General features: G+C 40.4%; 1 protein-coding gene across 1 annotated transcript in view; it reads left to right on the plus strand.

Moving 5' to 3' along the window:
• Window positions 1-6,772, plus strand: part of HCRTR2 (hypocretin receptor 2) — a 166,247-nt gene extending 159,475 nt beyond the window's left edge. Inside the window, exon 7 of the mRNA XM_056565749.1 lies at window positions 6,339-6,772. Coding sequence (XP_056421724.1) covers window positions 6,339-6,565 — 227 coding nt within the window. The 3' untranslated portion in view covers window positions 6,566-6,772. The remainder of the gene's footprint in view (window positions 1-6,338) is intronic.
• Window positions 6,773-24,687: the final 17,915 nt, after the last annotated feature.

Below are 24,687 nucleotides of genomic sequence, written 5' to 3' on the forward strand. Positions count from 1 at the left end.
GGAAGGGGAAGAAAACAGTAGTTGAGGGGAACAGCTGGTCATCTGTGAGCAGGTGAGGAAGTAGCCATTCACAGTGCAGTGGCAGCAGATTTATTGAAGATTGTAGACTTGCTTGAAGAGATAGGTGTCAGGGACTGACAAGAGGACAGGGAGAGTGAGCCCTAAACTAAAACTGCTCTCCCTGCCTACTTGCCCATCCACCCTAAACAGTGGATCAACAACTGGGCGCCAGTCCCTCCCTGAACTAAAGTGCAGGGGCATAATAAAAACACATACTAATAAATAATTGGTCACAAACCAGAAACATAACAGGAACATAGAACTCTATAGTATAAGTTCAGAAGACACAGATCAGTGAGCAGCAAAGAGGACACTATGGATCAGCTGACATGTACAGGGGACTCAGTTGTCGTGAACAGAGGACACTATAGATCTGTGGTCGTGAACATACAGGAATATAGAATAATGCCCTGAAACATCCAGTAGACACAAAGTCCCCATGGACCAGAAACAGGGATCTATCACTAATCAGGAATATTCACATTCCCTATGCAAAACCTCCAGTAGACATGAAATCCCCATGGACAGGTAATAGGGATGCCTAGATACACAGGATATATTTATAGAACACTGTTCACACTGAACACACAAACTGGACACTCCACTCCACTATAGGAGTAGCCATTAATAATAAATCTAACTAGACAACTGGCCAGTGGCACACTTCACTGTGTGGTCAGGATGCTGGTCCAGTAGGAAAACAGAAATATAAAACACAGAACTTCACATAAACAGATACAAGAGAAAACAGTGTAAACAGACACATATCAAAAAAGATAAACAAATCCTAAAACCGACTAAACAAATACAGCTTAAAATCCACTAAGAGCATCCACCTAACATGGCTAAAACCAGAAAATACAAAGTGCATGCTAAAACAAAGATAGTAGATTAAAAGCTCAAACAAAGAGTGTTTCACCAAGCCTCCAGCATAGCATGTTAGCAGCTAGACATCAGGAAGTTCATCAGTAAATGAAGTCAATCACCAGCACTGAAGCTAGTCAGTGCTGAACTTAAATAGACACACCCTAAAGGCAATTGGACAACAGAGGCTGAGGCTGAAAAAGCCAGAGACATTAACTATTTCCTGACCAGGGAACATAAAACTGTTCACACACAGCAATCCAATAGCTGTGTGTGAACACAGACCAGGACAGACATGACAATAGGTCTTCAGGATGCTCTTAAAGGTCATGATGGTGGGTGAGAGACGGATATGTCAGGGTAGTGATTTCCAGTGTATGGGGAAAGCTTGGTAAAAGTCTTGGAGATGGTTGTGTGAAGTGTGGACGAAGGGAGAGCACAGACACCCCTTAGACTTCACCCCTTAGACATCTTCTCCCTTATTCAAAGAAGGAGTTAAGATGTCTGATCGCGGGTGCCTGGCCACTGGGGCTTCTGTGATCTCCAGAACATGGAAGCTTCGGGATTCCTTGTTCGTGATGTCACACCACACTCCCTCCATTCACCCCTTTAAGGTGATCGGACAGTGCATGAGGGCTGGCATAAGGAGATCAGGTCAGAGATGTATGGGGGCAGATTATGGATGCCCTAGTATGTTGTAGTGAATAGCTTAAATTAAATAAGCAACATATATGGATTGGAGGGTATCAAGAGCAATTAAAGGAGAACTGTAGGGGCTAAGTTATAGATCAAGGGGGTTCAGACCACCGGGACCACCCCCCCCCCCTGCGATCTCCTACTGTATGGGGCTGCGGCACTATGATGGAAGGGGGCGTTCCATCCTTGAATGATGCACCATCTGACACGCCCCCTCCATGTATTCCATAGGGATACATGGAGGGGGCATGTCTGCCACGGCTTCCTGCTGGGGATGGCACAGCGCTTCCTGCAGACTGACGCTGCCCCGTACAGGAGATCACGGGGGCCCCAGCGGTCGCATAGGGGAAACGTTATATTGTACTACAGTTCTCCTTTAATGGAAGACCCAAGAGAAGGATCTTGCAGTGTCATAAGGATATAAGTGGTACTTGAAGGCATAAGATTCTATAATCTGTCCCAGGACAGGGCTTTGAGGGACTCCAACAGTGAGAGGGCAAAGAGGTAGAGTGAGAGATACTGAATGTGTGGTTGGTAATGTATGAGGAGATCCAGGAGAGAGCTAAACTTGTGACACCACAGGATGAAAGAGTTTGTAACAGGAAAGAGTGGTCAAAGCCAGATTGGAGGTGGTCAAAGAGTGAGTTGGATAAGAGGTAGGAAGACAATTCAAGGTAAACATGTTGTTTAACCCCTTAAGGACCTGGGGGTTTTCTGTTTTTGCATTTTCGTTTTTTCCTCCTTACCTTTAAAAAATCGTAACTCTTTCAATCTTTCACCTAAAAATCCATATGATGGTTTATTTTTTGCGCCACCAATTCTACTTTGTAAAGACGTCAGTCATTTTACCCAAAAATCGACGGCGGAACGGACCCAAGAGAAGGATGTTGCAGTAGTCTAAGCGAGAGAGCATGAACCAGTAGTTTCATTGAGTTAATGTTGAGAAATTAATGGATTTGAGGGATGTATTTGAGGTGATGGCGACAGGAGTTATTAAGGGTCTAGATGTGTTGTTTGAAAGACAGTGCCGAGTCGAAGGTAACCCCAAGGCAGCAGACTTTTGGGGCTGGAGAAAGAGTGGAGCTATTGACTGTGATTGTTAAACCAGGGTGGGGACCATGATGGGAGAAAAATGATGAATACTTTTTTCTCCATATTAAGTTTGAGAAAGCAGGATAAGATGAAAGATGTAGCTGACAAACAATCTGAGATTTTGGATAGAAGGGAGGTAGATTTGAGTGTCATCAGCATATAAGTGGTACTTGAAGGCATAAGATTCTATAATCTGTCCCAGGACAGGGCTTTGAGGGACTCCAACAGTGAGAGGGCAAGGTAAAGAGGTAGAGTGAGAGTGAGAGATGCTGAATGTGATGTTGGTAATGTATGAGGAGATCCAGGAGAGAGCTAAATTTGTGACACCACAGGATGAAAGCGTTTGTAACAGGAAAGAGTGGTCAAAGCCAGATTGGAGGTGGTCAGAGAGTGAGTTGGATAAGAGGTAAGAAGACAGTTCAAGGTAAACATGTTGATAACCCCTTAAGGAACCAGGGTTTTTCTGTTTTTGCATTTTCGTTTTTTCCTCCTTACCTTTAAAAAATCGTAACTCTTTCAATCTTTCACCTAAAAATCCATATGATGACTTATTTTTTACGCCACCAAATTCTACTTTGAAATGACGTCAGTCATTTTACCCAAAAATCTACGGTGAAACGAAAAAAAAATCAATGTGAGACAAAATTTCCGTTTCTGCACAGTACATTTTTCGGTACAAATAACACCTTCTTTTTATTCTGTAGGTCCATACAGTTAAAATGATACCATACTTATGTAGGTTTGATTTTGTCGTACTTCTGGAAAAAATCAAAACTACATGCAGGAAAATTTATACGTTTAAAATTGTCATCTTCTGACCCCTATAACTTTTTTATTTTTCCGCTTATGGGGCAGTATGAGGGCTCATCTTTTGCGCCGTGATCTGAAGTTTTTAGCGGTACCATTTTTGCATTGATAGGACTTATTGATCACATTTTTTCATGATATATAAAAAGTGACCAAAAATGCACTATTTTGGACTTTGGAATTTTTTTGCGCTCACGCCATTGACCGTGCGGTTTAATTAATGATATATTTTTATAATTCAGATATGTTTATTTTTATTTACACTGTTTTTTTTCATGGGAAAAGGGGGGTGATTCAAACTTTTAATAGGGGAGGGGTTAAATGATCTTTATTCCCTTTTTTTTCCACTTTTTTTTTTTGCAGTGTTATAGGTCCCATAGGGACCTATAACACTGCACACACTGATCTTTCACATTGATCACTGGTTTCTCATAAGAAACCAGTGATCGATGATTCTGCCGCTTGACTGCTCATGCCTGGATCTCAGGCACTGAGCAGTCATTCGGCGATCGGACAGCGAGGAGGCAGGTAGGGACCCTCCAGCTGTCCTGTAAGCTGTTCGGGATGCCGCGATTTCACCGCGGCTATCCCAAACAGCTCCCTTAGCTACCTGGCATGGTTTCACTTTCACTTTAGATGCAGCGTTCAATTTTGATTGCCACGTCTAAAGGGTTAATAGTAATCAATGCCGCGCGCTATTAGCCACGGGTCCCGGCCCGGCCCGCTATGACATAGATCGGGAGCGGACTCAGGGCGTACAGGTACGCCCTGGGTCCTGATTAAGGAGTTTTGTAGCAAAGGGAAGAAGCGAGATTGGATGGTAGCTTGACAAAGAGAATGAGTCAGGTCATAAGGTGTGAAGAGGGAAATAGTTTGAATAGCTTGTTTTTAGTAAGAGTTGAGAAGTGGGTCATGGAGGAGGGGCACTGGGCAGATGTAAAGTTGGGTTGTAGAGACTGTAATGTAAAGCTTTCCCTGATTGTGTCAATCTTGTGTTTGAAGTATGTAGCAAATTTGTCTGCTGAGATAAGAAATGTGGAGGTGGATAAACTAATTAAATGGCTTTTCTATTTATAAATAAAAAAAAACAGAGATTTTCTTCACGGAAAATCGTGCTACTTATGTCCATGAGCTATGTCTAGTATATTAGCTCAGCCCTATTGAAGATAAAAGGGCTGCTTTGCAATACCACACACAACCCTGAAACAAGTATAAAATCATTTTTGGAGGAAAGCTGCTATGTTTCTATTATTCTAGAATATAGTTCATAAGGTTGAAAAAAGACCAGAGTCCATCAAGTTCAACCTATATCAATAATGAGTCCCTACTGAGTTGATCCAGAGGAAGGCAAAAAACCATCATACTAGAGGTAAAAATTCCTTCCCGACTCCAATATGGCAGTCAGAATAAATCCCTGGATCAACATTCTGTCCCTATAAATCTAGTATACATAACCGGTGATAGTATTCTCCAAAAATGCATCCAGACCCCTTTTGAACTCCTTTACATAGTTCACCATGACCACCTCCTCAGGCAGAGAATTCCACAGTCTCACTGCTCTTACAGTAAAGAATCTCAGTCTGCTGGTGTAGAAACCTTCTTTCCTCTAAACGTAGAGGATGCCCCCTTGTTATAGATACAGTCCTGGGTATAAATAGATCATGAGAGAGATCTCTGTACGGTCCCCTGATATGTTTATACATAGTTATTAGGTCTCCCCTAAGCCTTATTTTTTCTAAACTAAATAACCCTTATTCTGATAATCTTTCTGGGTACTGTAGTACTCCCATTCCCCGCATTACTCTAGTTGCCCGTATTTGAACCCTCTCCAGCTCCACTATATCTTTCTTGTACACTGGTGCCCAGTACTGTACACAGTATTCTATGTGTGGTCTGACTAGTGATTTGTACAGCGGTAGAATTATTTCCTTGTCATGGGCATCTATGCCCCTATTGATGCACTCCATGATTTTATTTGCCTTGGCAGCAGCTGCCTGACACTGGTCACTACAGCTAAGTTTACTATTAACTAAAACTCCTAAGTCCGTTTCCATGTCAGTCGTCCCAAGTGTGCTCCCATTTAATACATAATCCCAGCCCGGATTTTTCGTCCCCATGTGCATTACCTTACATTTATCAGTGTTGAACCTGATCTGCCACTTCCCAGCCCAAAGTGATGATTCTATAGTGTGAACATACCCTTAGACTAGCTTGTCTAAGTTTATACTCTCTTCTAAGTTTTAGATAATTTTGGTAAGAAGGGCCCCAATATGTCAACATTGAGCTAGTAGGTCCCTTACCTGAAGGCCATTTACCACATTCACGGAATTTCTTTTTTTTTTTTACATGATAAATAGTACACAACCCATAAGGAGGTTCGGAAACTGTCTTTTATCGCAATGTCCATGCCCAAACTTACCACCCCTTTAACAAATGTTATAAGTGTTGGCAGTTTTCATGCTACCTTCACCAACCTCCCGGCCGGGCAGTCACAGCAGAAAAATTGGCAACTTATTTTATTTCAGTGAAATAAACATTGAAAAAGCTATTGTGGCCATTTCTTCTATGATTATGGATAAAATCAGCAGGTATAATAAAATATGTCACCAGTTTTTCCGCTATGTGAACCTGGCCTAGGTTAAGTTCACACTGTTAAATGTACTGACATTTTATTTTATGCACTCATTTTCATTTGTAATTGTAAAAACCTTCAACTTTTTATGCTGTTTTTGGACAAATATGCACACTTAAAATAGAATGTCAGTACAACTTGTTATAATTCATTGTTTCCTTTTTTTTGTTTTTTTTTTTGTTTTAAGGTAAATTTAGAGAAGAATTTAAAGCTGCTTTTTCATGCTGTTGCCTTGGAGATAACAATAATCAAGAGGAACTTCTGACTCGAGGAAGAGCCAGTACCGGGAGTAGAAAATCACTGACCACACAGATCAGCAATTTTGATAATGTGTCAAGAATCTCAGAACATGTTGTTCTAACAAATATTAGCAGTGTAAACACAAATGATACTGGACAGACGCAAAACTGGTAACTCTTTGGAATGAATGCAGCTCCCTGAAATTTAAGTATGAAAAGTATGAAAAGAAAGTTGTTTCTATTGAAATACAAAGTAATATTTTATTACTCTATTCTAAGTCATAGATGCAAAATTGAAGAAGCCATACAATGTAGGATTCATTAGTATGTGCCCAATACTTTGTATTTTTTTTTTTTTTATATAAAGCTTATAAACATTTAAGAGAAGAGAAAAAAACAGTTATATCTGTCTATATGGATTGGAAACTTGATAATTTTATATATATATATATATATATATATATATATATATATATATATATATACACACAAGTATAAAAAAAATCCCCATTGAAGTGAATATAATCCCTGAGTAGACTTAAATGCTCTGGGGTCTTGTAAAATAATGGTAACCAACCCCTCAGCAACCACTACATATGAAAAAAGATGAGATGCTGCTTCAATGGTCATTTTTCCTGTTAGGCTAGGTTCCCACACAGGCTTTTTGTGGCATTTTTTTTTTAAACTGTCATTGCAGTCTTTGAGCCAAAGTCAGAAGTGGATCCCAGAAGAAGGAGAAGTATAAGGCCTTCCTTTATATGCCCCAAGCCTTATGGATACACTTCTCGCTTTGGCTTCAAAAACTTCAGTGGCCGTTTTCCTAAAAAACGGCAGAAAAAAAGCCTTATAGTTGTAATCATAACCTGACTTATATCTATGATATACATACCTATGGTGTGTATAAGAAAAAAAAAACCTACACCAGAACAGACTGGCCTACAAAACTGGCTTTTAAAAAGTCGCACAAAAGTTGCGTGGTTGGAAAAAGTTGCACAAAAAGTTGCAGAGAAGGGGGTCATGTAAAGTTGTGTTCTGAAGTAAAATTTCACAAAAATGTGTACTAGCCCCATATTTATCAAAGGCCTGGCACCATGTAATACATTTGGTGCTTGTACACTCCAACTACACCATCAATACCTGTGTATAAAATCAGTGCACCTACACTGACTTTAAGAAATGTTCACAAGGCGGAATTTCCAAGAGAAATTCCGCATGAATGTTCTGCTCAGAAATACTTCTGCACTGCGCACATGGAGGAAATCTTGATTCCGTTGTTCGCAGAAACATTGAACCGATTCCACTCGGAAATGCATAGCCATCTATAGAGACAGCACTTTTTTGAGCCCTCCTAGTGCCCCTGCATCAAGTAAATATGAAGAGTTTTTGGTCATGTGAACATGAACTAAAGGGATTCCCAATTTCAGTACTCCTACACTTGAAACAATATAAACAGCTTACCATCTAGAATGGAATTTTTTTTCAATTGCTCTTATACAGACACAAATGCATGGCGATATTCTAGGTTTTTAATTTGTTTCAAATATAAGCCACCCACTCACTCAACAAAATTATTTAACAACAAAATGGTCAAACTCAGTAATAAATTAATTTATAATACAAAATTTTTAAACCGCTACCGCTAATCTGTCAGCTACCGCTAATCTGTCAGTAGTATCACCCCCACTAAACCTGTCACACAGCTTGTAGTCCGAGTGATGCGGATTAAGACGGTCCTCACATTGTCCAGATTCGCCCAGCCGTTCCGCTGCAAATCGTGTTTTTCTATTTATGCTAATGAGGGCCTTGGGGCATGGGTGGAGCTCTGATCCGAGCTTGGGGCACGCTGACATCATCTTCACCAGGCTCATCAATATTCATAACCCCTCTCCCTGCTCCATTGCCCGTGTTAGTGTATGGCGCATGCGCCGCTTACTGTGTACTCCCGGAAGTGGTGTTCCCCTTGGCTTCACTGAAGCAGCCAACTTTGATAAGTAAGAAGCCGCTTCCGGGAGACAAAGTAAGCGGCACATGCGCCGTACACTAACACAGGCGAAGGAGCAGTGAGGGGGGTTGGGAATATTGATGAGCCGGGCTGGAGCGGCGGCCCGGTGAAGATGACATCAGTGTGCCCAAGCTCGGATCGGAGCTCTGCCCATGCCTCAAAGCACTCATTAGCATCAATAGAAAAACTCAGCGGAACGGCTGGGCAAATCTGGACAATGTAAGTACCATTTTAATCAGCATCACCCATACAACAAGCCTGTGTGGCAGGTTTAGTGCCGGTGATACTACTGACAGAGTTTCTTAAAGGTCTTTTCACTCCGGTCTAAGCAGCATGTTCTGATCCGTGCTAAAGTCCTTAACTTTTAAACATTTCCAACTATCAAAGTAATGGTAAAGTTGAACTGAAGTAAAAGGGGTTATCCAGAAACAGAAAATCAGAGACATTTCTTACATAAAACAGCAATACACCTGTCCTCAGGTTGTGTGTAGTATTAAAATGTATTATTAGCTTTAATGGAACAGAGCTGCAATACCACACACAACCTGAGGACAGGTGTGGTGCTATTTTTTTGATGAAATCAGCTATGGTTTTCCAATCCTGGATAACCTCTTTTCTGGGTGCTTAGGAGTTGCTAACATGATGACACCTGTTGCTAGAGATGAGAGAATTTTTGAAAAATTCCATTTGGCTGATTCACCGAATTTTTTGAAAAAAAATTGATTCAATCCAAATAAATTCACAGTGAATCAATATAATAAAGTGTGTGTGTGTGTGTTTAACTTTTTTAACTTTTTTTTTCTTTATTTACATTTTTTTTAGGTAGTACTACTACTCCCAGCATGGAACACACTGTTTCATGATGGGAGTAGTAGTAAGCTTACTAATAGACAGATCACCCCGGGGCTTGACACCTGTTGCAATCCTCCTATATAATGTCTAGATGCGGGCGGCCAACCGCTCGTCTGAGCCAACCTGCACTATGTTCTATGATGTGAAGTTCTTTACATCACAGATTCATGTTTCCCGCAGAGAGCTGCGCTTGGCCAGATGGTTCCAGCAAATCACAACTCTCTGCAGGAAATATGAAATATGAATAATATATTTATATATATATATATATATATATATATATATATATACATTATACAGGACAATCGCAGTAGGTGTCAGGAGTGACACCTGTTGTGATCTTTCCTTTACTGCAGGTACTACTGCTCCCAACATGGAGCACACTCAGCTCCATGCCGGGAGCTGTAGTACCTGCATTAATAGACATAACGCAGCGAGTGTCACTTCTGACACCAGTTGCGATCTGTCTATTAATGCAGGTACTACAGCTCCCAGCATGGAGCTTAGTGTGCTCCATGTTGGGAGCAGTACTGCCTGCATTTAAAGTAACTGTCACGGATTTTAACCCCCATATACTAGCCCCAGGATGACAAAGTTGTTTGAAATTTCAGTTCAAGCATACCTTTTGCTGCTTTTTAGCAGCTTTAATCGGGCTAAAAAATGCTTTTTATTAAAGTCAGCAACAGTTGGATATCCCCTGTATGTCAGCGCTGGGACCGCTGTGTGATTGACACACAGGTCCCAGCGCATAGGCCCCTTATTCTTCTTATATGGGGGTAGTTCATAAATAGTTTTGAGCACAAATATTCGTAAGGCAAATTTTTATCGCAAATATCGGCACTTCGCGATTTCGCGAATATTTAGAATATAGTGCTATATATTCGTAATGACGAATATTCATTTTTTTGAGTGTTTTTCACATGCAAATTTTTATGAGAATTTTATGAGAATTTTCAATGCAAATTTTCACATGGAAAAAAAAGTGAACGAACATAGAAAATATGTGAATTTTGCGAACAAAGGACAAATAATTGTCAATATATTTGCAAAATATCACAAATTCGAATATAGCCCCTGCCGCTCATCAGTACTCGTAAACAGTGTCCGTTCTCCTGTGCCCAGCAGTGATGCGATGCAGGCGGCCACAGAAAGCGCTTGGCCCTATGCACTGCGTAATGCAGTACCGGAATGAGCCGGCCGCCCATGGTGATGCGATGCGCGCAGCCAGCTCATTCCGCTACTGCATTATGCCGTCCATGGGGAGCAAGCGCTTGCTGTGAGAGCTGGCCGCCGGCATCTCATCACCACTGTGCACAGGAGAACGGACACTGTTTATTCTTTTAAAGTAGAAAACTTGCCACCCACATATAAGAATAAGGGGCCCATGCATTGGGACCTGTGTGTCAATCACCCCAGCGCTTACATACAGGGGATATCCGACTGTTAATGCAGGTACTACAGCTCCCAGCATGGAGCTGAGTGTGCTCCATGTTGGGAGCAGTAGTACCTGCAGTTAAGGACATTTCACAGTGGGTGTCACTCCTGACACCCACTGCGATCGTCCTGTATTATGTATAGATGTATAGATGCGGGCACGGGCCGCTCCTCTCTGGTCCCTGCACTGCTATATATATATATATATATATATATATATATATATATACCTATTATTCATAATTCATACAGAGAGTTGTGATTGGCTGGAACCATTTGGTCAATCACAGCTCTCTGTGGGAAATATGAATCTGTGAAGTGAAGAACTTTACATCGCAGAGCATAGTGCAGGATCGCGCAGAGTGCAGGATCGCGCAAACGGGTGTCAGACCCCAGAGAGATCTGTCTATTTATCCAGATACTACTACTCCCATCATGCTGGGAGTAGTAGTACTACCTAAAAAATATTTTAAAAAAAATAAAATATTGTGAAAAAAGTCAACACACACACACACAAACACACACTTTATTAAACACATTATTAAAATACATTACTAATAAAAAGTTTAACAAAATTAATTCTAAAAAAAATGCAAAATTTTTACATTTAAATGGCCTCTTTCTACATTTTTATTATTGTCGGCTACATTTTTAGGTCCCTGCCGCCCACATAAATTGGTCCCTGTTTAAGAATTAATAACAATTTTGTTATGGAAAGTAAAAAAAACTCAGTGTAATATTACCCTTAGAGTGATAACAAAATGGAGTGAATGAAGAAATTTGTTATTTCAAATCGAGTAGAAATTCGGATTCGGTCAGAATAAAATTTTTCATGAAATTCAGAACGAATTTGGATTCGTCCGATTCAATATGCATATTGCCGCATACTATTAACCCTTTAGACGCGGCGTTCAAAGTTGATCCCCACGTCTAAAGTGAAAGTAAAATGCTGCCGTTAGCTCAGGGGGCTGTTCGGGACCGCCGCAATTTCATGTTGAAAGGTAGGACAGTGGGAGGGTCCACTACCTTTCATGCTTGCTGTCCGATCGCCGAATGACTGCTCAGGCGATCCAGGCATGAGCAGTCAGGCGGCAGAATCATTGATCAATGGTTTCCTATGAGAAACCATAGATCAATGTAAAAGATCAGTGTGGGCAGTATTATAGCCCCCTATGGGAGCTATAACATTCCAAACAAATAGTGGAAAAAAAAGTGAATAAAGATCATTTAACCCCTTCCCTAATAAATGTTTGAATCACCTTTAACCATAAAAATAAAAACTGTGTAAATAAAAATAAACAAATGTGGTATCGCCGCAGTCGGAAATGACCGAATTATAAAAATATATCATTAATTAAACTGCACTGTCAATGGCATCCGCGTAAAAAAAATTCAAAATAGCGCATTTTTTGTCACTTTTAACATCATGAAAAAATTAATAAAAAGCGATCAAAAAGTCCGATCAATATAAAAATGCTACCCTTAAAAACTTAAGATCACAGTGCAAAAAATTAGCCCTCATACCGCCCCATACATGGAAAAATAAAAAAGTTATGGGGGTCAGAAGATCACAATTTTAAACGTATACATTTTCCTGCATGTAGTTATGATTTTTTCCAGAAGTATGATAAAACCTATATAAGTAGGTTATCATTTTAATCGTATGGACCTACAGAATAAAGAGAAGGTGTAATTTTTACCGCTAAATTTACTGTTTAGAAATGGAAACCCCAAAAACGTACAAAATTATTTTTTTTCCGTTTCGCCGTAGATTTTTAGGTAAAATAGCTGATGTCATTTCAAAGTAGAATTGGTGGTGAAAAAAAAAGCCATTATATGGATTTTTAGGTGCAAAATTGAAAGGGTTTTGATTTTTAAAAGGTGAGGAGGAAAAAAGGAAAGTGCAAAAACGGAAAAACGCTCAGTCCTTAAGGGGTTAATATTTCTACTTTTTAATGGGTGCACTTCCTGACAATCCTATATTACACTGAAATGAAAGATATGTAATATTATTACAATATTTAGTTACTGCTAGATTTTAAATTATTTTTCATGTAAGGGCTATATGAGTATCCAACTTTAAGAACGTAAAGTATCTAACTTTAAGAATCTTTCCTTAGGCTACTGTACATTTACAGCTTATTTTCCTGATTGTGCATATTTTATACAATTGCAAAACAAGTAAGAATGATAGGAAAGTTAGATCTCAGTCCCTTACATTTTGTTACATATCTTTACATAACTTTCCTATACGTATTTATTTATTTATTTAGGAGGTTCTTTAATATCTGCCCTTTTGACATGCTAATCGAGGGTTAATTTAACCCCTTAAGGACCGAGGGTTTTTCCATTTTTGCATTTTCGTTTTTTCCTCCTTGCCTTTAAAAAATCATAACTCTTTCAATTTTGCACTTAAAAATCCATATGATGGCTTATTTTTTTGTGCCACCAACTCTAATTTGTAATGACATCAGTCATTTTGCCCAAAAATCTACGGCGAAACGGAAAAAAAAATCAATGTGAGACAAAATTGAAAAAAAAAAAGCTGTTTTGTAAATTTTGGGGGCTTCCGTTTCTACGTTTTCGGTAAAAATGACACATTATCTTTATTCTGTAGGTCCATACAATTAAAATGATACCCTATTTATATAGGTTTGGTTTTGTCGTACTTCTGAAAAAAATCATAACTACATGCAGGAAAATTAATAGTTTAAAATTGTCATCTTCTGACCCCTATAACTTTTTTATTTTTCCGCGTATGGGGCGATATGAGGGCTCATTTTTTGCGCCGTGATCTGACGTTTTTTTTTGCATTGATAGGACTTATTGATCGCTTTTTATTTATTTTTTCATGATATAAAAAGTGACAAAAAATGCACTATTTTGGACTTTGGAATTTTTTTGCGCATACACCATTGACCGTGCGGCTTAATTAACAATGTATTTTTATAATTCGGACATTCCCACACGCGGCGATACTATATATGTTTATTTTTATGTACACTGTGTTTTTTTTTTATGGGAAAAGGGGGGTGATTCAAACTTTTAATAGGGAAGGGGTTAAATGATCTTTATTCACTTTTTTTTCACTTTTTTTTTTGCAGCGTTATAGCTCCCATAGGGACCTATAACACTGTACACACTGATCTATTACATTGATCACTGGTTTCTCATAGGAAACCAGTGATCGATGTTTCTGCTGCTTGACTGCTCATGCCTGGATCTCAGGCACTGAGCAGTCATTCGGCGATCGGACAGCGAGGAGGCAGGTAGGGACCCTCCTGCTGTCCTGTAAGCTGTTCGGGATGCCGCAATTTCGCCGCGGCTATCCCAAACAGCCCACTGAGCTAACCAGCATACTTTCACTTTCACTTTAGTCTAAACGATTAATAGCGCGCGGCACCGCGATCAATGCCGTGCGCTATTAGCCATGGGTCCCGGCCGTTGTTAGAGGCCGGGCCTGCCCGCCGGGAGCGGACACATGACGTTCCAGTAAGTCATGTGTCCTTAAGGAGTTAACCCCTTAACAACGAAGGACGTAAATGTCCTGGTGATGCGGTACTTAACGCACCAGGACGTACATTTACTTCCTAAGCATAACCGCAGGCATCGGAGCGATGCCCGGATCATGCGCGGCAGGTCCCGACTGTTGATCGCAGCCAGGGACCCGCCATTAACCCCTCAGATGATGTGATCAATACCGATCACGGCATCTGCAGCATCGCGGTCACTTAATTGGATGATCAGATCGCACAGCCGCGACAATCCGATAATCCAGCACAGCAGCCGGAGGTCCCCTCATCTGCCTCCGCTGTCTTCCAGGAGTCTTCTGCTCTGATCTGCCTTCCCGCAGACCAGAGCAGATGATGACCGATATCCATGATCAGTGCTATGTCCTATACATAGCACTGAACAGGATTAGCAATTGAGTAATTGCTTTAAATAGTCCCCTATGGGGACTATTAAAGTGTAAAAATAAAAGTAAATAAAAGTTTAAAAAAAAAGTTAAAAAAATTTGAAAAACCCCCTCCCCCAATAAAAACGTAAATTGCCCCATTTTCACTATTTCACCCCCAAAAAGTGTTAAAAAAATATTTTATATACATATTTGGTATCGCCGCATGCGTAAATATCTTAAATATTAAAATAAAATGTTAATGATACCGTATGGTCAACGGCGTGAACGTAAAAAAAAAAGTCCAAAATGCTGCTTTTTTATAACATTTTATTCCAAAAAAAATTATAAAAAATTTATTAAAAGTTTTATATAAGCAAATATGGTATCAATAAAAAGTACAGATCACGGTGCAAAAAATGGGCCCTCATACCATCGCTTATACGGAAAAATGTAAAAGTTATAGGTCTTCAAAATAGGTGGATCTTAAACTTACTAATTTGGTTAAAAAGTTTGTGATTTTTTTTAAGCGCAACAGTAATAGAAAAGTATGTTATCATGGGTATCATTTTAATTGTATTGACCCAAAGAATAAAGAACACATGTCACTTTTACCATAAATTGTACAGCATGAAAACAAAACCTTCCAAAATTTGCAAAATTGTGGTTTTCTTTTTAATTTCCCCACACAAATAGTATTTTTTTGGTTGCACCATACATTTTATGGTAAAGTGAGTGATGGTATTACAATGGACAACTGGTCGTGCAAAAAACATACTAGTCTGTGGATGAAAATATAAAAGAGTTATGATTTTTTGAAGGCGAGGAGGAAAAAAGGAAAACATTAAAATAAAATTTTCTGCATCCTTAAGGCCTAAATGGGCTGCGTCCTTAAGGGGTTAAGGTTCCTCATAATCAGCAGAACAATAAAAAAGTGATACAAAAATACAATTCACAGAATTATTATTAATTATCATGTAGTAGAAGTTGTTACTTATTTTTCTATCACAAAGATACTGATGCTTCCCCTCGCAATATTAGGTGATAGTTGGGGTCCTAAGTTGTGGCACTCCTATGATCATGGGCATTGATATGGAGAAGGTTGTTAGCTGGAGATTTGGAGGTTAAAGGGAGACCCTGGCTCAAGAATCAAGATACCAAGTGCTTTAATTTACAGCACAAGATGCAAACCAGCCTGCAAAGTATAAATATTACATGACAGCTCATGACAGATACACTTCAAATTATATCCCCATAGTGTTTTATTAGAATTTCTCTAAATTAATAAAATAACTAAACATATGCAAGGCTGTAGAGAATTCTACATTTGGTCAGGGCCGACCCAAGACATTGTGCTGCCTGGGTCCAAAAGTGAAATGCTGCCTGGGTCCAGCAGTACTATGCCATAAAATTGCACTGCAGCAGTCCCCCCACATTAGGTAGCATAGATTCCCCACATTAGGTAGAAGTTTTCCCACATTAGGTAGCATAGTTTCCCCATGTTAGGTATCATAATATCCCCACATTAGGTAGCATAGTTTCCCCACATTAGGTAGTATAGTTTCCCACATTAGGTAGCATAGTTTCCCCATGTTAGGTAGCAGTTTCCCCTCGTTACGTATCATAATATCCCCACATTAGGTAGCATGGTTTCCCCACATTAGGTAGCATAGATTCCCCACATTAGGTAGCAGTTTCCCCACATTAGGTAGCATAGTTTCCCCAGATTAGGTAGCAGTTTCTCCACATTAGGTAGCATAGTTTTCCCACATTATATTGCATAGTTTCCCCACGTTAGGTAGAATAATTTCCCCACATTAGGTAGCATATTTTCCCCACATTACATAGCATAGTTTCCACACATTAGGTAGCATAGTTTCCCCACATTAATTAGCTTTTCCCCCACATTAGGTAGCATAGTTTCCCCACATTAGGTAGTATAGTTTCCCACATTAGGTAGCATAGTTTCCCCATGTTAGGTAGCAGTTTCCCCTTGTTACGTATCATAATATCCCCACTTTAGGTAGCATCATTTCCCCACATTAGTTAGCAGTATCCCCACATTAGATAGCATAGGTTCCCTTCATTAGGTAGTATAGTTTCCCACATTAGGTAGCATAGATCCCCACATTAGGTATCAGTTTACCCACATTAGGTAGCATAGTTTCCCCACATTAGGTAGTATAGTTTTCCCACATTAGGTAGCATAGTTTTCCCACATTATGTAGCAGTTTCCCCACATTAGGTAGCATAGTTTCCCCATATTAGGTAGTATAGTTTCCCACATTAGGTAGCATATATTCCCCACATTAGGTAGCATAGTTTCTCCCCATTAGGTAGAATAGATTCCTCACATTAGGTGGCATAGTTTCCCCACATTAGGTAGCATATATTCCCAACATTAGGTAGCAGTTTTCCCACATTAGGTAGCATAGATTTCTCACATTAGGTAGTATAGTTCCCCACATTAGGTAGTATAGATATCCCACATTAGGTAGCAGCTTCCCCACATTATGTAGCATATATTCCCCATATTAGGTAGCATAGTTCCCCACATTAGGTAGCATAGTTTCTCCACATTAGGTAGCATAGATTCCCCACTTTAGGTAGCATAGTTTCCCCACATTAAGAAGCATAGATTATCCACATTAGATAGCAGTTTCCCCACATTTGGCAGCATAGATTCCACACATTAGGTAGCAAAGTCCCGTCCCCCCCCCCCCCCCGCGACACACACACACAGACATAGACACTTACCAGGTCCTTCTCCTCTCTGGTGGTGGCCTGAAGCATGACATCACTGACGTCCTCCTGCACGGGTCTGCGGAGGGACGTCACTTGCGCGACATCCCTGATCAGACCCGGGTCCGCCAGCTGCAGACTCACTGTCTAAAATGCCCGCTGTGCTATTATGCACCGCAGCTGCTTTAGAACAGTGAGCGGTAGTGGTGCAGCGGCAGGGCCAGCCCAAACATGGACCTAGGAGGCACATAATTAAAAAAAAAGGGGCAGCAAAGTGCCACCCCTGAAAAGTGCTGCCTGGGACCAATGGTCCCACCAGTGCTGACCCAGATAATCTATAAGCTGCATTTGGTTTCTTTTAACTAATCCAATAAATACTTTTAGGTGAAAAATAATCTTTTTATAAAAATATTCAATATACTTTAGTACGTATGTTTATTAAAGTGCTATAAGTCCCATTGACACAATCAAATAGACACAAACATGTTCATTTGTTTGTTTATTTATTTATTTGTTTATTTATTCATTCATGTACTTTATTATTAAGTTTGTATGTACTTTCAGTCATGTAAAGCTATTGTGCTATGCTCACACAATGTATTTTCAGACATATTTTATTTGTAAAATTGCGTCCGCAAAATTGTGTCACAATGTGCTACAGTATGTTAAAAAAAATACGGACCCATTGTTCATGCAGCCCTGCCCCCGCAATAATTAAAGGGTTACTCCGGTGCTTACACATCTTACCCCTATCCAAAGGATAGGGGATCAGATGCCTGATCACGGGAGTCCCGGTGCTGGGGACCCCCGGGATCATGCACGTGTCACCCCGTTAGTAATCAGTCCTTGGAGCGTGTTCGCTCCGGGTCTGATTACGGTCGACCGCAGAGTCGGCGGCGTGTGACGTCATGCCCCCGCCCCGTGTGACGTCATGCTCCGCCCCTCAATGCAAGCCTACGGGAGGGGGCGTGATAGCTATCACGTCCCCTCCCGTAGGCTTGCAATGAGGGGCGGAGCATGACATCACACAGGGGCGGTGGCGTGACATCACATGCTGCCGCCCCTGCGGTCGACCTTAATCGCTCCGGGGACTGATTACTAACGGGATGCTGCATGCATTATCGTGGGCGTCCCCAGCTGCGGGACTCCCGTGATCAGGCATCTTATCCCCTATCCTTTGGATAGGGGATAAGATGTGTAAGCACCAGAGTATCCCTTTAAGCAATGTAACAGGCTCTATAAACAAGCTCTCTTTATTGAGACATTTGGGCAAGAATGAGGTCTGTCTACAGCATTCTTCTTGCTGCTGAACAACACAGATAGATGATCAGACAGGGAGTGATTACAACAGCTGTGGGAAAGCAATAGGAGCGTTGTCAGAGGTGATGTGGGCAAAAAAAAAAAGTTGCACACCCCTTCAAAAATTCTCAAGTCAACTCCAGGTCTGGCCTGGCTTACAAAACTGCTTGTTGTAAGCACTTTTAAAAATTGACAAAACAGTCTCACAAAACTGAGACTTACTCTTGTGTTTTGCTTATGAGTTCCAAATTTACCAACCCCTGTGCAAAAAAAACCAGCAATGATAAATGTCCTCTTATATGTTTTTAAACTACAAAAAGCAATAAAGCCAAGAGCACATACACTGAAATGGATGGATATTGAATGTATATCTGTTGTACTTGATCAAAGTCCTTACAATTGATTGTAACATTTACTGTAACATTCCGTTGGTTATATTTTTATTCATATTAAATATTTTGCATTCTGATCAGGTCAAAGATCTCCAAATATACCTACTTCTAGTATTGTTGGTGTTCACCCAAAAAATAAATTGCTTTTTTGGTTTGATACCTCTTGCAAGTCTGATCACATTGCCCAAATACCTCTGTGGTTTAGGTTCATTTTACTGTCATTGTTATATATTAATGTAACAATTTAATATCTTCTACAAACAGCAATTACGTAATGGCAATTATACAAACTATCTCAATCCTAACATAAAAGCAAGGACAATGCAGACTTAAGCAGCTCAAAATATTACATTTACTTGGCTTTCTGCTTGCAGCATTAGAATGTTTTTTTTTCTTTGTCTGTTTCGAGCAAGGTAAAATAGAATCAGTATATTTTAATTAAAATGTCCTAATGTTGCAAGGGAAGAGGATTAAATGTTAATGTACATCACCCCATATGGGCGATGACTATAGGACTCACAGGGTTTATTTCTCTGCCCTGCCAGCATTTAAGCAGCTTTTCAAAATAGTGAATCAAATAATAGAAAACTTTATATTCTAGAGGATAACATCTCAATTTCTACACCAAGATGTCAGATAGTGAAATATAGAAGACCTGACCATGCATCTTTAAATGATATAACCATTTTAGAGACAGATTGCTCTTTCAGGGTGCGTTCACACTACGGAATCTCCGCTTGCTGAATTAACGAGCGGAGATTCCGTCTGGCGGCCACCGGTGAAAACACTTCGGTGCTAGGGATGTGGGACACTGAGTCGTCACCATTGACGACTGTGCAGTGCTTGCGGAATCCGCACAAAGAATGAACATGTTCTTTCTTTATGCTGAACCATTTCAGCAGCGGAATTGTCTGCCTCTGAAATTCCGCAATGTGAATGGGTCTCGCGGAGACCCATTCACACTAATGTTAAGTTCACACCGCAGTATTCCGCTTGTGAAATTCAGCCTGTGGAATTTTACGGGAAATCCGTAGTGTGAACGTACCCTTAGTTTCAATTGTATTGAACAGCAAAAATATGTTTTAATTATAGGAAATTCACCTATAGTCTATTTCATGAAGATCTTTGGTTAGGGACATAATGATCCAGGCCTCCTTGTTACACTACTTACCATTTCTGAAAAAATTGCCTTACAGATAAACTGTAAAAGTGTTCTAAATCAATAGAAACTCAGAATTTTATCATTTTATGATATGTTATTTATAGTTATAGTTATTTATATAGTTATAAATATACTTTATATATTACTAGCTGAGTACCCGGCATTGCCCGTTTTTTCATGGCTTTTGACTTCATATCCCATCCTCATATATTGTAGTCATATCCCAACCCCATATCCTGTCCTCATATCTCAACCTCATATCCTATCCTCATATCCCGACCTTATATCCTGTCCTCACATCACGTCAACATATCTCAACCTCATATACTGACCTCCTATCCCATCCTCATATCTAGACCTCCTGTCCTGTCCTTCTATCCCATCTTCATATCCCGACAGTCAGCATATATAACATATATAACAGCATATATAGCATATATAACAGTCAGCAGCTGCTATCCACTGTTTGCGCCTGGAGGTCTTTGCTGGCAAATTTGAATACCACGAGGTGGTGGAAGGGATGGGCTGCACATTGGATTCTATTCACATACCTTCACCAGTGTTGTGCCTGCTTGTCAGCACAACCATCTGGGTAAGCGCACCATATTAGCCTATGCGTGGTTTACTCTGTTAATTGCACTATGGAGTGCTCTTTCTATGTTTTTATATCTTTTTATTTGACATATAAGTAATATGTGTACCAGGTATTACTGAAATTCCTCCAGCCGTACAGAAGTTATGTGGGAACATACATTTCCCATTGATTTGTATGGGACTGTAAACAAAAACCCTAAACCTCACAAATTGGGGTAGTTAAGGGTTAAATTAACTATCCAATATTTTAAGTGAACATATAAGTAACATGTGACCAAGTATTATTGTAATATCTCCAGCCGTTTGGAAGTTATGCAGTAACACATATTTCCCATAGACTTGTATGGGACTTTAAACAAAAACCCTGACTCTGGCAAATGGGGGTGAGTAAGGATTAAATCACCTATCCTGTTTGTTGTTGACATATAAGTAACATGTGTGCCAAAGTTTCATGTTAATATCTTTAGACGTTTGGATGTGATGCTAGAACATACACACACATACATACACACATGCACACTTGCACACATACACACACACACACATTGATCTTTGTATATAAAGACTAGCTGAGTACCCGTCTTTGCCCGGTTTTTCCTTCCTAATCCTTGTTGGGAAGGAAAATCAAAAAAGGAGGAAGCTTTTGACTTCATATCCCACCCTCATACATTGTTGTTATATCCCGTCCCCATATCCCGTCCTCATATCTCAACCTCATATCCCATCCTCATATCCTGTCATCATATCTCGACCTCATATCCTGACCTCATATCCCGTCCTCATATCCCGACCTCCTATCTCGACCTCATAGCCCATCCTCATATCCCGACCTCCTATCTCATCCTCCCATCTCGACCTCATATCCTGTCCTCATATCCCCACCTCATATGCCATCCTCATATCTCGACCTCCTAACCCGACCTCCTATCCCATCCTCATATCCCGTCCTCATATCCCGACCTCCTATGCCGTCCTCCGATCTCGACCTCATATCCCGTCTTCATATTCCGTCCATCATATCTCGACCTCCTATCCTGACCTCCTATACCGACCTCTTATGCCGACCTCCTATCCCGACCTCATATTACGTACTCATATCTCAACCTCATATCCCATCCTCATATCCCGACCTCCTATCTCGACCTCATATCTCATCCTCATATCCCATCCTCATATTCCGACCTCATATCCCAACCTCATATCCCAACCTTATGTCCTGTCCTCATATCCCAACCCCATTTCCTGTCCCCATATCCCGTCCCCATATCTCGACCCCATATCCCGTCCTGTCTTTGTGAGATTGCGGAGAAGCTTGAAGAATACCCTTGGTAGAAGGCGCTGCGGCTCTTTCAGAATGATTGAGTAGGACCAAGGCTTAGTTTAAGGTTCACAGTGGAACCATGTTTATTAGGTACATAAAATAAAAAACTCAGCTATGACATGTTTCCGTAGGATCCCTCCCTTGCTCAGATCAGGATACTGTACATTGAGCATGCTTGTGTGTGTATATATATATATATATATATATATATATATACATAAAATAAAACGCCAAAATATAGGTAAGGAGAGGAGCCAATGACATCATAATGCCTCAATATAATCCAGAACAGGATAAAATAAAACAAAGTGCTATTTACATATAACATAAGCAAAATACTTAAACATATATTGTGATTAATCACTGTACTATTGTTGTGTATGATACATTAGTGCTCCGGGGCTCTTTATCGGAGCGCAGGAGCGGAAGTGCACACCTGTCAGCATGTACTGGCAGGCGGCGGCTTCCGGGAGCGCCGTGGCTTGAGTTGCCTAGAACGCGTTGCTATGCACTATTCTGTAGTATCTCTGACACTGGTCCATCTTGTGGTATCCTTATGACCATAAAATAGTGTGCAATGCTATGACACAGGGGTCCCACATACATCTTGTACGACAAAAGGGGTCCCGCACATGTATCTCTCATAACTGGGGGAATATGCTGTCTATCCATGGCTTACTATTCCTATCCCCAGAGTGCTTTCCAACACCCTGGGGCACTCTTTATAATGCTGGTTACCCCCTTCTGTCCATCTCTACTAAGGGTCTGACACACACCCACGTCTCTCAGAATATTTGGGTCCTGTACATGTCTCCCATGACCGTGGACACCGTTCCTGATCCCTGTATTGCTCACCCACACCATGTGACACTCTCAATGAATACACTCATTCATCCCCGATTTCTACAGCTTGCCCCTTTTCTAATAGTCCTCTCCCTCAGTAATTGCTTTCTCTACCTCTCAGTGTACGCATCGCAGCGGCTGACAGCGCTGCAGTGATGTGCTCACACAGATCGCATTTGTTTACTGTGAGCAATCTGTGTGAATGCCTATTGGCTATGCGCGGCCACGTGACCGCCGCACCTAGCAACGCGTCCTTGGCAACTCAAGCCATGTCGCTCCCGGAAGCCGAAGCCTGCCAGTACACGCTGACAAGTGTGCACTTCCGCTCCTGTGCACCGGTAAAGAGCCCTGGAGCACTAATGTATCATACACAACAATAATACAGTGATTAATCACAATATATGTTTAAGTATTTGGCTTATGTTATATGTAAATAGCACTGTTTTATTTCATCCTGTTCTGAATTATATTGAGGTATTATGATGTCATTGGCTCCACCCCTTACCTGTATTTCTGCGTTTTTTTTATGTATATATATCCAAGCATGCTCAATGTACAGTATCCTGATCTGAGGAAGGGAGGGATCCTCCCGAAACGCATTATCACTGAGTTTTTTTATTTTATGTACCTAATAAACATGGTTCCACTGTGAACCTTAAGCTAAGCCTTGGTCCTACTCAATCATTCTGAAAGAGCCGCAGCACCTTCTACCAAGGGTATTCTTCAAGCTTCTCCGCAGTCTCCCAGGACAGTGCTATTGTTTTCCTGCTACCCAGATGGCTTGGAAGCGACTCTACAACTTCAGTACCCCAATATCACTGGGGTTATTTACCTGTACTTTCTTCTCTAAGGTGAGCGGCCATCTTTATGGTTCATCTTTATGGTCCAGCTCTGGACTACATTTTGCTCCTGTCTCCAAGGGTTATACGCCAGGTGCCGGTATCGGTCTCTCCATTTTTATTCCCTTACAGGACTTTGTGAGATGGGGTGTAGCTTGCAAGCTGGATACATTCACCAGGAGATGCAGAGCGGAGCTTGCTGAGTAAGGTTCTGGAAGTCCCATATACTTGCATGGTACTTAAAACAAAAACCCATCTTTTAGATAAGAGTGTAGGTAAGGGTTAATTTAACTACCATATCTTTTTATTTGACATATAAGTAATATGTGTCCCAGGTATTAATCAAATATCTCCAGCCATACAGAAGTTATTTGGTACATTTCCCATTGTTTTGCATGGGACTTTAAACAAAAAAAGCTGAAAATAGAAGAGGAGGTGGCTTTGTGGGACTGGGCGTGATTTGCAAGCCAGACCGATGCACAAAAAGGGTAGATAATAAAAGGAGTGGGGCTTAAAATGTGGATATGTCTTTGTGAGATGTGGTGTGGCTTGCAAGCCCGATTGACACATTCACCAGGAGATGCAGAGCGGAGCAGTGGAGTAAGGTACTGGAAATACACATATACACACACACACACACATTGAGTTATGTTTATATATATATATATATATATATATATATATATATATATATATATATATATATATATATTATATAGTTATGTATATAATTATATATAGTTATTTAAAGTTTTTTTTTATATACATCACTTTTATTAGAATAGGTCATCTATATCAGAGCAATAGGGTTTAGGAATTTTGTTACAGGCTGTGCTTGGTTTTGCAGTTCCCTTTAGTGCAATTACATTCAGGTAAATTGGACATAACTACATTAGCATGCAAGGCCACTACTTAAAGGGGT

This window comes from Hyla sarda, chromosome 3, assembly GCF_029499605.1.
Source record: "Hyla sarda isolate aHylSar1 chromosome 3, aHylSar1.hap1, whole genome shotgun sequence".
Taxonomy (NCBI): domain Eukaryota; kingdom Metazoa; phylum Chordata; class Amphibia; order Anura; family Hylidae; genus Hyla; species Hyla sarda.